Source organism: Bidens hawaiensis, unplaced genomic scaffold, assembly GCF_021521415.1.
Source record: "Bidens hawaiensis isolate Kalapana, Puna unplaced genomic scaffold, B.hawaiensis_p1.1 tig00021502_1, whole genome shotgun sequence".
NCBI classification, from domain to species: Eukaryota; Viridiplantae; Streptophyta; class Magnoliopsida; order Asterales; family Asteraceae; genus Bidens; species Bidens hawaiensis.
In genome coordinates, this window is record NW_027493339.1 from 185737 (window position 1) to 199522 (window position 13786).

Below are 13786 nucleotides of genomic sequence, written 5' to 3' on the forward strand. Positions count from 1 at the left end.
CTTTTATATTAGTTTGACTAAGTAATTTGTAGTTGTATCCCAAGAACATTCGTTTAAGATTATATTATATTACACTTTATAATAGTTCATACACAGTAATAAATCAATGATTAAGCAAACAAAAAAATATTTAACCAAAACATACTGAAAAACATATGGTCCATAGTCTGAATTTTCCTACAAATGTCTTCTATACGACCGTATAGGTTTATGGTTTGTCAAAGAGCAATACGAACCATTTAATAAGTTTTATAAACAAAACATAATATTAATATATTTACAAACTCCTTTAAAAAAAGAGATGAATGTATAGAGGTCAGGATGCCATTTATTTACATTACAACTTCCACCATCTTTTAATGGCTATAAGAAGCTTCACATTACCAAACATTCAAACCCATAACACAAACACGATTATTTACAGGTCAACAAATCATAAACCCAAACCGACGTCGTTTACTCGGGTCGATATGTCACCAAGTCCGGGAGATGCGACTCGTGGAGCTTCTTTATATCGTTTGCGGTTACTTTAGTTGATTCCAAACTTAGTGACTTCAAGTTCTTTAATTTTGATAAATGCTGTAATCCTGTGTTTGATACTCGAGAACTCGACACGTTTAAAGAGACCAGCTGTGACAATTCTGCAGTTTTAAATCGAACCATAGTTGTTTTAGAGTATGTACGCGTGTATTTTATTAATTAAAGGAATAAGGGCTAAATTGCATAAAAAAAATGCAACTTCAACTCGTTAGCGATGTGCACAAAACCGAAATAACCGGAAAAAAAAAAAAAAAAAAACCCCGACAGTTTGGTGTTATGTTTTTCAAAAAGATTTGTTTCCGGTTTTGCTATGAGCAAAAACCGAACTGAACAAAACCGAGACGAGAGAAATAACATAACCGTAAACAAAAAACCAGTTTTAAGTAATATATAAGAAATCAGTAAATTGTGTAGCCCAAAAACATTATGTCCAAATGTGTAAAAACTAATAAATTATTAATTAACAAAAAAATATTTTAGACCCTAATACTTTTTTTTTTCAGCCCAAAATTTTCAAACCACCCCCCCCCCCCCCCCCCCAAAAAAAGCCGAAATCAAACGAAACCCATGGTAAAGCCGAAAAGACTAAAACCAGAGAATTTTTACAGCCAAAATCTCAATTTTAGCCCAAAACCGATACAAACCAACCTATGCAAATCCCTACAAAACCGGGAGAGTATCTTTATGCGACATCTTATTTGCCATTTTAGTTTTATATGTATATGCCACACATGACATATAACTTGATGATTTAAATCAAAATACAAATATAAAAAACCCTTTTAAAACCCGTAAATAAGTTATTAGATTAATGCAGCGCTTGCGTGGCATCAACATGTGCCACGTCAGCAACTTACGCATATAGAATCAGTTGTTAAAACAAATATTTCTTGCAGTTAAATATATACTGTAAAGTGAAAAAAATTACCAGAAATAAATTCCAGAGATATATCGGTAAGGTGGTGGTTCTGTGAAAGATTCAAAAGCACCAAAGATTTAAGATCTTTAATATTCTTCACACCAGCATCAGTTAATCCGCCACCACAAATTTCTAAGGATCTTAAGTTTTTAAAATCTACACAAAAACAAAAATCACAAATTAATATTAATATAACATAATAATCTTGTTCTGTAAAAAATAAATTATTAAGAGATTAAAATGTAAGCATACTGCGTATATATTTCGTTCCAGTATCCGTTATCTTTGCACAGAACAGATCCAAATGAGTCAACTCGGTCAAACCTGCATATAACAGGAATTCAAATATTTATTATACATCATTATTATAGTATAGAGTCTAAACAAGCCTATTATTCACATAAATATTATATTTTTTAATTAATATATATGTTGCACATAATATTATCATATATTTAGTTAGGGCTCCTATCATTTTTCTTTCGAAAAAAATTTCATGGTGGATCAGGACGAGAATGAATCCGGTAATCCAGGACATACTCATCCTGGAGCTTATGCTCTCCTCTGGGGAGGGGGTTTTTCTAGAGAGAGGTAAGTCGAGGGTAGCCTCCCGCTTGACCGATTTATCGGAGTCGGCAGAAGATCTCTCATCCGATCATCCTGAACACGAAGGGGCTGCTCTCGATGTGAGATCAGCAGCAAAAGAAAGAAGAAAAGGGCCATGATCCAATGTTCGTTTTCGCCCTGCTCTGATGATGCGCTCCTTGTTCGCGGAGCTACATACCGGAAAAAGAAAAGGATCTCTCTATTACTTTGAGAGGAGAATCGTTGGTTTTTTCGACGGACTACGTGGGAAATACGAGATCTAGGCAAGCCGCTACCTGTTCTCCCCTTGCCCTTGAACGATAGAAGAACTACTTATCTTCTCTTAGGTAGCGGTCGGTCGGTTCGCATCTATGGTCAATCAAAGGGTCCTGTTACAATAATACGTAGATGACTTTTGGCTGGTACAACCACTCGATTGTCAACTTCTAATAAACGTAATTGACCCAATTCTAGATCATCTTCTGGAGTCGTATAACTGTCAAAAGTGAGTGACTGTTCATCGGAACTGTTATAGTCCGAATACTCATAAGGTTGGGTCGACGCCCGTCTCCCCCCAAACTGTACTTGCAAGTTTCCCCGCAAAAAGCTCTCCACGCCTACTCTTAGAAAGAAGACTCTTTTTCTTTAGTTAGTACCGACCGTAAGACCCTTTATGAGTAAGGGGAATAAATATAGCTAAACATTACATATTATACGCGCATATAGTCATAAAACCAATAAAATCTCAAAAATATAGATTATTATAATTGTGAAAAAAAAAATTGAACAAAGGTTATTCAAGGTCAACCAAACCCAACCAGTTTGACTCGGTCAATGAAGCATACCTGCAAGAGCTGCGAGACCCGCATCGGTTATTTGACGAACATCCAAATTAAGTGATTTAAGACATGTTAATTTAGCCAAGTTTCGTAAACCGCCGTCGGTAATTACAGTGAATGAAAGATTCAAGCTTTCAAGATTCACTAAACCTGAAAAGTCAAAACAATATCTTAATCTTAGTTCGACCGGTCAAATAAGATGTATGCATAATTATGCATAGGAATATGTGTTAACCGGAAATATGACGAAGACCGCTGTTTCCTACTTCTGTATCGGATAACTCCAAACATTTTAAATTATTAAGACCTGTAAACCGGTAATTATTATTAAAATTTAGTAAGTTACTGACTTTTCCAACACAGTAAAAGAAATATAATTTAATGAAAGAATAACCTGCTAAATGAACCAATCCATCATCTCCAATTCTACATGAATCAAGATTCAAGCTTTCCAAATCTTTTAGAACTGCATACATACAAAATGAGTATATATTATATGTATCTGTACATAACCATATATGAGTATATATTACATGTATCAGTATATATGAATATATGTATATGTATCTCTATGTGTGTATATATGTATGTGACTATGTGTCTCTGTGTGTTTGTATATGTATGTGTGTATCTCTATGGGTGTATATACGTATGCATATACGTATGCATATTTGTATATGTATATGTATCTGTATCTCTACGTGTGTATCTATGTATGTATGTCTATAATGTATATAGTAGTATATATGTATGTGTGTGCCTATTGTGTGTTTGTATATGTATGTGTGTGTCTGTGTGTGTATATACGTATGCATATTTGTATGTGTATACATGCGTAGTATGTTGTATGTATGTGTACATACTTGTGTATCCCTGTGTGTGTATATACGTATGCATATTTGTATGTATGTAGATATACGTAGTATATATGCATGTGTGCATCTCTATGTGTGTATATACGTATGCATATTTGTATGTGTATATTTGTATTGTACATGCGCAGTATATATGTATGTGTGTATCATTGTATAAGATATATGTATTGTGTGTGTGTATATATATATGTGGGCATATACGTGTACATATCGGGGCGTGTGTAACGATATATCACCTTTCAAGTGTGCCAAAACAGCATCTGATATATCATTGAATCCCAGATTGAGTACTTTCAAAGACTTGAGCTCTGCAACATATATTCATTTATTTATTTTCTGTAATTATGTAACTAAAAAACTTTATTTAATAAAAAAAAAAAACACATCGGTAAAAAGGCTTACTTGAAAACTTTTCACATCCATCATCAGTGAGACCAGATCTGCTTACATTCAGATAAAGCAGAGAACCAAGATCTGAATAATTATTACCAAAAAAAAAATCAATTTAGAGATTCAATTATCCAGTGGTAAAATGAATTAAACACAAAACAAATGTAATAATTTCATATAATTAACCTGAAAGTGAATCCAAGCATGCTGCGGTTATAGGGCAGCGTTCCATATTCAGCAATGAAAGCTTGTTTAAGCCTGAAAAACAAATACATAATAATTTATATTCATCATTATATAACGGAAAATAAAATATGTCCGGTTTAAAATCGAAACTTGATTGACCTTTCAAGAAGGTGACACCGTTATCTGTGACCTTGCTGCATGAAATTTGTAATTCTTTTAAGCTTGTAAGATCTGAAACATAAAACAAAAATTATTTGCATACAAGATGATATTTAAATTCTTTCAAGTTCATTACAAAATTTATAAGAATAAATTATGAATAATCAAAATCATAATATGGTAAAGAACAATTACTGAATTACCTGACAGAGGCTTCATATCTGCATCAGTAATGCAATTACAACAGTTGATATTAAGTGATTCGAGTTTTTTTAAACCTGCCAAATATTAATATACCCAAAATACCCTTGTTACATTATATACATCAGATAAAATCAACAACATACGAATGCTTCTTTATTTTTCCGTATCTTATTGGAATACGGATAAAAGTTTTAATCAACATCCACTTTCAAATTACAAGAAACCAAAAAAGTTTTTGATACGACGAACAAAATTAAAATTATAATTATAAGTTTTAACAAAAAATACCTTTCAAATGAACTAGACCGCCATGTATCCCTGTACATCTTTCCAAGTCCAGCTTTGACAAACTTACCAAACCCGAAAGCGAACTCATTCCTTTCGCGGTAATATTATTGTTCCTCTTCAAACTCAAATTTGTCAAGTTTGAAAAACCTGTAATTAAAAATTATTACGAAATAAATTAATAATAGTAAACCAAGATAAGACTACAAAACATTCAATAAATAAAGGTTCAATATTTTTTTAATCTTGAGCGCGAAAAAAATACCACTAATGCAGCCAAGCCCGGCATCTGAAATCTTGTCACAAAAATTCAAATTTAAGGCCTCAATGTTGTTGCAGTCTTTAATATTTAATAACCCGGAATCTGTAACATCTGAACCAGAAATATCTGCAGTTAGTAAAGATGATCCCTGAGAACAAATAACATCCATCCATGCATCATCAACGCCCGGATATTCGGCTAAATTTAAATCCTGCAAAAATATCATTGAGTAAATTTTAAAAAATTTCTAAATTACAAATACCATTATGCTAGTTATTTTCTAGAAAGCGTGTCAAACAGATTGGTGAGTGACAACCAAGCCGTAAACGTGCTAATCGAGTTAATGGGTTGTAAAAAAATGGGTTAAAAACAGGTACTAAACGAGTTAGCGGGTCAACCCATTTAGTTAAACAGGTTGGCTCACCAACCTGTTTAGTTAAGCAGGTCGTACCCGCTAACCCGTTTAGGACCCGTTTTTAACCCAATTTTTAAAACCCACCCAACTTGATCAACACGTTTACAACTTGGTTACCACCCGCCAACCCATTTGACACGATTAGACAAACTAGTCGTGCTCGGAAGTGCAGAAGTGCGTTCAGGTTAGGAATTTTTTTGACCAATAAAAATATGGCTCGTGTTAGGTTGACAATTCCCACGAACCCGCAGAATGCCAATTGTGTTTAAAACAGCTGACGTGGCACCCATTCGCGCAAAAAAGATGACGTGGCATCATCCACGTCATCATTTTTTTACAAATTTCTATTCTTTATTCGAGAGATACCTGCAGATAACAATCTTCAAAAGCTTTGAGATATGCTTCGGTTAAGCGTTGAGAACAAACCAATTCGTTAAAAATCTGCTGACTAATATCTCTTGGAAGCATTGAAAAGGTCCCATACTGATCAATTTCCTGTTTAACACATAAAGTTACAAACTTTAGTGTTTATTACATAGATCAATTTATTAAAAAAATTATGAAAAAAAAAGATATATTGGTTTTTATTAATCCCAAGTATCGTCTTTTGGTCGCTGTCGGTCCCAACTAACGAATTGGCTGCTGACAGTCCCAAATTTTAACGTATTTGTTGGTCCGCGACTAACGGAATCCTAACGCCGTTAGTTGCAGGTCGCTGAATACACGTTTTTGGCCGGAAAACTCACATTTATTTCCCAGAAAACTCAACATTTTTTTCCCAAACATCTTTGTAACTTTGTATCGGGCCTTTAGGAACTTTTTTACAGTAAAAACCCTAATTATTGAGGTCGCTGGAACCCTAGAACCATCGTCGGAAATGGTTGCTGGGATCAAGTGGTGGTGGTGGTGTCGGTGTTCGGGTGGTGATTCTGGAAAAAATGTGACTTTTCCGACAAAAACATTTTTCCAGTGGCCTGCAATGGCCTGCAACTAATGGTGTTAGGATTCCGTTAGTCACAAACCGTTGGGAACAAATACGTTAAAAGTTGGGACCGTCAGCAGCCAATTCGTTAGTTAGTTGGGACCCAATTCATTAGCTGGGACCGACAGCGACCAAAAAAGAGATTGTTGAGACCAATAAAAACAAATATACCCAAAAAAAAAAAGATAACATACTTCAGAAATTTTATAAATGCATAGTTCCATGAGAGACGGGCATAACGCGGTTCCTTTTGTATTATCTACACTTGTTCGGGACAACGACGTTCCAAGCCATTTTGAGCTTCCGCTTTTCGAGAACCTTCTAGAAACGACTCTCTGTACATTCTCCTCGTCGGGTTGCGGGTCCCACTTTCTAGAACAAGATCCTCCCATGGTAATTTAACCTTAAAAGCTGCTAGAAGTTATGTAGGTTATTCAGCATTTGAGTCCATTTCATTAACCTGTGAAATAAAATGGTTTCTAATAAGTAAGCATGTAAGTAAAAGAACACTTTAAAGTGACAATTCTGACATAAAAATTACTAACTGGGATCAAGTTAAAGATTGATAACTTAACACCAATCATAATAAATTAAGTGATCAGATTGTGTAATAACAAGAAAGTTTCCATCTTTGTTAGAATTCTGGAATATACACACATCTATACATGAATTAAGCTCAAACAAAAGTCAAAATTGCAACTTCAAAAAAAAAATTAAATATTTTAGTATTAACTATACAAAGATCCCTAATTTCATATAACATATATTGAAAAGAAAAAAAAGAGTCTGAAATTAAAGTAATTATTGTGACTTAATATTATCAATTAGGATAAACTAATCATAATTCAGATGCTTAGATTAAAGTTTGTTTGATAACTTTACACCAATCACAATAAATTAACTAATCAGATTGTAAAGATAACAAGAAATTTTTCTTGAAATCTCTGGAAAATAAACACATCTGCAGATGAATTAGAGTCAAAACAAAAGTCAAAATTGTAAAATATTAAAAAAAAAAAAAGATTCACACTTTTAAGTCAAAATTGACAGTTTTCTCCAGTCTATCACTGACAACAGCATCCAGCAAATGAAGAAACCTAATTTCATAAAACAAGTTTTGTTTTATTTTTAATCTGAAACTAAAGAACATGAACAAGTCAGTTAATCACCATCATCATCAACTTCATCACTAAAATACCCAAATTAAAAAGAAACAGCCTTTTAAGTCAAAATTACAACTTTCCTAAAAAAATTAAACTTTATGAGTCAAAATTGAAACTTTACCAAAAAAAGCAAACTTTTAAGTCAAAATTGACAGTTTTCTCCAATTTTTACAGTATTACCTATTTGATTAATCACAGCAAATTAAAAACCTTAATTTTATGAAACTTTGCTAAAAAATCATTAGTGAAAATTCAAACTTGTTTCCAATTTAGTATTTAATGAAGAACCCTAATTTCACAAAATAATTTTTTTTTTAAATCTGAAATTAAACAACATGATCAAGAAATATAAGCACCATCATCATCAATTCATCATCATGACATCATCACACAACCATCACTAAAAATACAAATAAAATTACACACACATCAAATTAACTAAAACAATCATCAAGCAAAGCAAAAGAATCAAAATAGTGGATTGAAATTTAACAGATATGAATTGAGGTCAACAAAAGTCAAAATTGCAACTTTACTAAAAAAAATTCAACCTTTTTAAATCAAAATTAATTTTTTTAAAATTGAAATTATCATAGCATAAACAAGAAATACAAACAGTTACATAAGATAAATTAATTAAATTAAATTAATTATTTAATCACCATCACCAATTCATCATCACTATAATACCCATCAAGCAAAAATCAAATGGGTTGATTCAAATTAACCAGAAATGAAAAGGGTATTCGATAAACAAACCTAAAGAAACAAGAATCATCAACGATCGTTTTCCAATTTCTTGAAATATAATAATAACATAAATTAAATTAAAGATGATCAGATTATTATGATTGAATTGAATTGAATTGAATTGAATTGGGTGGGTGAAGAAGAGAATGAATATATGAATATAAAGAAGAAGCGTGTAAGTAATAATAATAATAATAATATTATTATGTGTATATATGTGTGTGTATGTATGTATGTATATATTGAATATAACGAAGCAATAAACGAACCTGCAGATGAACAACAGATGGAGGCTTGGAGTTTGATGATTAAACTCTGATCACGGACCTAAGGATAAGCTTTAAACAGGTCCCACCTGTATATATTATTATTATGATTATATCTATATCTATATCTATATATTCAACAATAAAATCTTGTAGCCAATTTTTAATGATATTTTATCGGGAAATGGATATTTTATTCTTATTGTATTCATTGGATTGAATTCGAGTTAAAACGGGGTTTTAAGTTGTTTGCGTTACGTCAGAGGGTTTCGACTGTTGTGACGTCATAGCTAGTATCATTCCTTCAAGGGCGTGGGGAGGACCCGGGAACAGACCACCCTGTCATACCGTAGAAAAAAATAAAAAGTTCATGGGTGTTCGGTTTTAAACCATGAAACCATACAAACAAACTCACGGTGTGTTTTCTTTATAAATATATTTGAGGGAATTCCTATTTGTGTTTTTGTGGCTTCTGGGTGGGTGATGTTTGAGCCTCACAAACCTAAAATGACACAAATGAGTCCCAGTGTTTTTTTTTATAGGTCAGTCCTTCTGTCAAGAGGTGCTTCCAATAGAAAACTGATGAGTATTGTGAGCGTTTATCACATTCTTGTTGCCTCCTTGTTGTTTTCAAGAATTACAATTTTCAGTACCACTAACAGTTAGAGGAGTGCATGTTTCAGTTATTGGCCTCATTCAAATTAAACAATCGGTTTCGGTGGTTAATTGGTTCGGTTAATTTCGTTGAATAACCAAAATCTAATTTGGACTAAAGTTTCCTGTTTAGATATACATGAAATAGAGCCATAATATTTGAAATTAAGGTATATGACATGAAATGGTAGTATAAACTATAAAACATGAAAAACCTGAAATGGAGTATAAAAGATAGAATTACATGAAATATGAATAGTTTGGTTTGGTCGTCGAGGTACAAAAAATAACAGGTTTCTGGTTATCGGTTAACTTAAGTTTGGTTTCGTTGATTTTTGGTTTAGTTCGGTTATTATTCAACCCTAGCAACAAATGCAAGTCCAAAACAAGCTTTGTAAGGTCATGTGTAGCAGGGCCACACCTATAACTAAATGTAAAAATTTCCATAGTGCGTATAGAGGATGACAAATCAAAGAGACCCAAGCTATTTTTAGGAAGCGGAACCGGGGGTAGGAACCGGTTTAAGGTATGATCAACAAAAGTGAAAACCGGGTCAGGTAGGAAACGGAACCGGAACCGGGGGTAGGAACCAGTTTAGAGTATGGTCAACAAAAGTCAAAACCAGACGAGTAGGAACCAGTTCCAAGTATAGCAAGGTATTTGACCAGGGGTCGGGGTTTGACCGGGTAAAGGTGGAACTGGTTACGGGTACAGGTCTTGGGAGAAACCCAATACCATGTCGTACATGCGGTTCAGGTACGGGTAAGAACCAGTTCCGAATCAAGTTCAGAACCGAGTATTTTGTGCACCTCCATAATAGGGTAGTGGGCCTAATTTGAAGACCATTTTAAACTGGGCTTGGGCAAAAACAAAATAAAGCAATAGCAAGCATGACGTGTAGTGTAACAAAGATATATAATAGTATAACTTGATGGAATGTATACTAGACAAATAAGATGACAAGACACACTATAGTACAATAATATTCCCTCTTGTTCAATTATTCATCATCCTGGAACAAAGAAAAAATATGTTACATATCCACTTGTCTTATGTAGGACCATGCAAACGAGCCAAGCTGCTTGCGAGCTACTCGAGCTCGGATCGATAAAAAGTTCGAACCAAGCCGAGCTTTTTCGAGCTCGAGCCTTGAATGTGAAGCTCGTTTAGGCTCGTCGGACCTTAACGAGCTTTCCGTAATTTTAAGTTTTACCAATTTTGTACTTTTATGCATTAAATTCACACCACACCCGAGCTCGAGCCTAGCTTAGGCTCATTTACGGTTTTCTCAAAATATATTGACATAATTAAAAACATATATAAATTACTTAAAAAGGAAAAAACGAGTCGAGTTCGGGCCGAGCTTTTTCGAGCTCAAGCCTTGTACGTGAAACTCATTTAGGCTCATCAGACCTTAGTGAGCTTTGCGTAATTTTAAGTTTTACCAATTTTGTACTTCTATGCATTAAATTCACACCATGCCTGAGCTTGAGTCAAGCTTAGGCTCATTTACGGTTTTCTCAAAATATATTAACAATTTAACATAATTAAAATCATATATAAATTACTTAAAAAAGAAAAAAATGAGCCGAGTTCGGGCCGAGCTTTTTGAAGCTCAAGCCTTGTATGTGAAACTCATTTAGGCTCATCAGACCTTAACAAGCTTTGCGTAATTTTAAGTTTTACCTATTTTGTACTTCTATGCATTAAATTCACACCACGCTCGAGCTCGAGCTGAGCTTAGGCTCATTTACGGTTTCCTCAAAATATATTAACATAATTAAAAACATATATAAATTACTTAAAAAAGAAAAAAAATGAGCCAAGTTCGGGCCGAGCTTTTTCAAGCTCAAGCCTTGTATGTGAAACACATTTAGGCTCATCAGACCTTAACAAGCTTTGCGTAATTTTAAGTTTTACATGTTTTGTATTTCTATGCATTAAATTCACACCACGCCCGAGCTCGAACTGAGCTTAGCCTCATTTACGATTTTCTCAAAATATATAAAAATAATTAAAAACAAATATAAATTACTTAAAAAGGAAAAAAAGAGCCGAGCTTGGGCCGGACTTTGGCTCGTTTAAGGTACTACATGGACGTTTGTTTGCTGTTAGCGCAAAACCACCATTTGGGTTTGAATCTAGTAACTTTAAGCAAGACAAAGTGAAAAATACCTGAAGAATCTTGTATTTCCTTGCGTAAGAGTTCAACGCGACGTCTCAGTAACTCGTTCTGTGCTTCTGACTGAAAACACATCAAAACCAGATATAAATATAATGCCTTAAACAACAACAATATGCAAAAAGATTTCATTTGTTTTTTGAGAAGAGATATTATGTAATTGAAACCATAAAAATATGAATGCAGATGAACTAAGGAGTTGAAGCATACGTCATGGAGCAAAGTTGTAAGACTTTGGATCTCCTGTTCCTTTAACGTGGATAGAACGTGTGCGACATCATTCAAGTTTGTCCTGAAAACAAATGTATCATATGAATGATTCAATGAATTGTTCGTAAACTGTTTGGCGTGAAGTTTGATTATGTCCATTCGTTTAATAAACGAACGAACATGAACAAAAAGTTTGTGTTCATTTAATTAAACGAACGAACATGAACACATGTTTCGTTCGTTCATTTATGTTCAATCATTTATGTCCGTTTACATATTAATAGAAAACTATATAATATTATTTGCATTGTACAACTTATATAGCCCTAATATGTTTTATATTTTTTTTGTGTTCATAAATGTTGCTTTGCATTCGTTTACGTATATTCATTTATGGTCGTTTATCTTTGTTCAATTATGTTTGTTTATGTTCGTGAACTTGAACTGCTCATTTAGATTCTAATGAACGAACATAAACAAACACGAACATGTTCATTTTTTAAACAAACGAACGTGAACACAAATATTTGTCCGATTAAGTGTTCATGTTCGTAAAAAGTTAAATAAACGAACAAAAATATGTCCTTTTTTGTGTTCATTCGGTTCGTTTACATGCCTTGAGAATGAAGATAAGTATGTAAGTAACTAAGCAGCAGCGAACATTTATTATGATTGAAAATATGAGACGCGTACTTATCCGGATATAGAGGATCCAGGGTTTGTTCTTCCACAAGTTCCTCTACCCTACCAAGAGTGTCTCCAACCTGCATCAACTCAAATATAATAATACATACACAATCTCATAGCTCTGCTATTTATAACACAAAACAGTGATAAACTTTATATGCATATGACAAGATTTAAAAGATATTGTACAGTCTTATATGCATTAAATCAGGGAGCTATGCAGTTAATTGCGGTGGGATAGCAGTTATCGGTCCCTTGCAAAATAGCGATTCAGAATAGCAGTTCCGATATCATCGGCAATATTGACCGATATTTCGCATGCCTTGGTTGATGTGGACTCGGAGGAAGATTTCATAGCTTACGATTAGATCATGTTTCAAATATTGACACTTTTAAGTTTTGACTTCTGATAATACTATTAATATTATATGTGTTTACGTTTTATACATGTATATATATATAAATTCTGCATGATATTAAAATGACTGATACCCCACCGTGATAACCTATATCTTGAACCGCTATAACTGCATAACCGGAAAAAAATATGTTTGTATTTCACAAATCTAAATGTTACAATACCTATGCTATTTATAGTGATAGTAAACTAGTAAACTATTCCAAGCAACTAAACAACCTGCAGGTCTATCTCCTACACATACTTTTACAGCCCAAAGTGGCTTTCTTATTGTTTTATAGTTATATTTTCTAACAAAAATGAAGTTGCATTTGTAAAAAAAATACCTTGATCTCCTCACACAAAGCTTCAAACTCATCCTGTAAAATGGCAAGCAATACAAGGTATAAGGCTTTGAACAAACCGAAAATTCACATAGCTATAAGAAAAATATATTACTTTCATTGCCCAATATTCTTCTAGTTTTTTTAACCATTATATGATTATATCATAGTTTCATGAAAGAACTATTTTTTTTTTTTTTAATTTACCCTCAATGTATATGTTAATAATAAACATACAAATATTATAACAAAATCGACCAAGAACATAATGAGCATTTGATGAACAGAAGCACTTTTACCTCAATATTCTGATGCACAGACACAATAACCTGTTATATTAATAACCAAAAATCTGAGTTATATGACCAGCAAAGAGGAAGGTACTTGAAATAAGTAGAAATGGTTGTAAAGGGTGACCTGAATATACAGTCGATGAAGACACTCTTTCTCTGCTTGAGTAAATCTTGGAAACGCTTTGCAGAACTCCTTCAT

The 13786-nt window shown here is 33.2% G+C and overlaps 2 protein-coding genes across 3 annotated transcripts; both read right to left on the minus strand.

Annotated features, from left to right (window-relative positions):
* Positions 1 to 442: 442 nt before the first annotated feature.
* LOC143563632 (uncharacterized) lies at positions 443 to 8949 on the minus strand. 2 transcript variants are annotated; one of them, XM_077051133.1, is made up of 16 exons: positions 8824 to 8949; positions 6836 to 7101; positions 6026 to 6154; positions 5248 to 5455; positions 4986 to 5132; positions 4697 to 4771; positions 4494 to 4565; positions 4335 to 4406; positions 4161 to 4232; positions 3995 to 4066; positions 3278 to 3349; positions 3119 to 3190; positions 2890 to 3033; positions 1712 to 1783; positions 1469 to 1615; positions 443 to 641 (listed from the first exon to the last, which is right to left on the minus strand). In XM_077051133.1, exons 2-16 carry the CDS (start codon positions 7031 to 7033, stop codon positions 457 to 459), a joined length of 1737 nt encoding a protein of 578 aa, XP_076907248.1. In that variant the 5' UTR covers positions 7034 to 7101; positions 8824 to 8949; the 3' UTR covers positions 443 to 456. The 2 variants fall into 2 exon arrangements, with proteins under 2 accessions (XP_076907248.1, XP_076907247.1); XM_077051132.1 differs by lacking the exon at positions 8824 to 8949 and adding an exon at positions 8564 to 8673.
* A 630-nt stretch (positions 8950 to 9579) lies between these two features.
* LOC143563636 (uncharacterized) lies at positions 9580 to 13786 on the minus strand. The gene is made up of 7 exons (XM_077051137.1): positions 13712 to 13786; positions 13594 to 13623; positions 13298 to 13330; positions 12560 to 12630; positions 11867 to 11948; positions 11650 to 11719; positions 9580 to 9599 (listed from the first exon to the last, which is right to left on the minus strand). The coding sequence occupies exons 1-7, from the start codon at positions 13784 to 13786 to the stop codon at positions 9580 to 9582; spliced, it is 381 nt and encodes a 126-aa protein (XP_076907252.1).

Coding starts and splice junctions, on each gene's coding strand:
- LOC143563632 (XM_077051133.1), bottom strand. CDS start 7,033: ATGGGAGGATCTTGTTCTAGAAAGTGGGACCCGCAACCCGACGAGGAG. Junction 6,155..6,835: donor GCATTTATAAAATTTCTGAA/GTATGTTATCTT, acceptor TGTGTTAAACAG/GAAATTGATCAGTATGGGAC. Junction 5,456..6,025: donor TTGAAGATTGTTATCTGCAG/GTATCTCTCGAA, acceptor ATATTTTTGCAG/GATTTAAATTTAGCCGAATA.
- LOC143563636 (XM_077051137.1), bottom strand. CDS start 13,786: ATGAAGGAGTTCTGCAAAGCGTTTCCAAGATTTACTCAAGCAGAGAAA. Junction 13,624..13,711: donor TTCATCGACTGTATATTCAG/GTCACCCTTTAC, acceptor TTAATATAACAG/GTTATTGTGTCTGTGCATCA. Junction 11,720..11,866: donor TTACAACTTTGCTCCATGAC/GTATGCTTCAAC, acceptor ATGTGTTTTCAG/TCAGAAGCACAGAACGAGTT.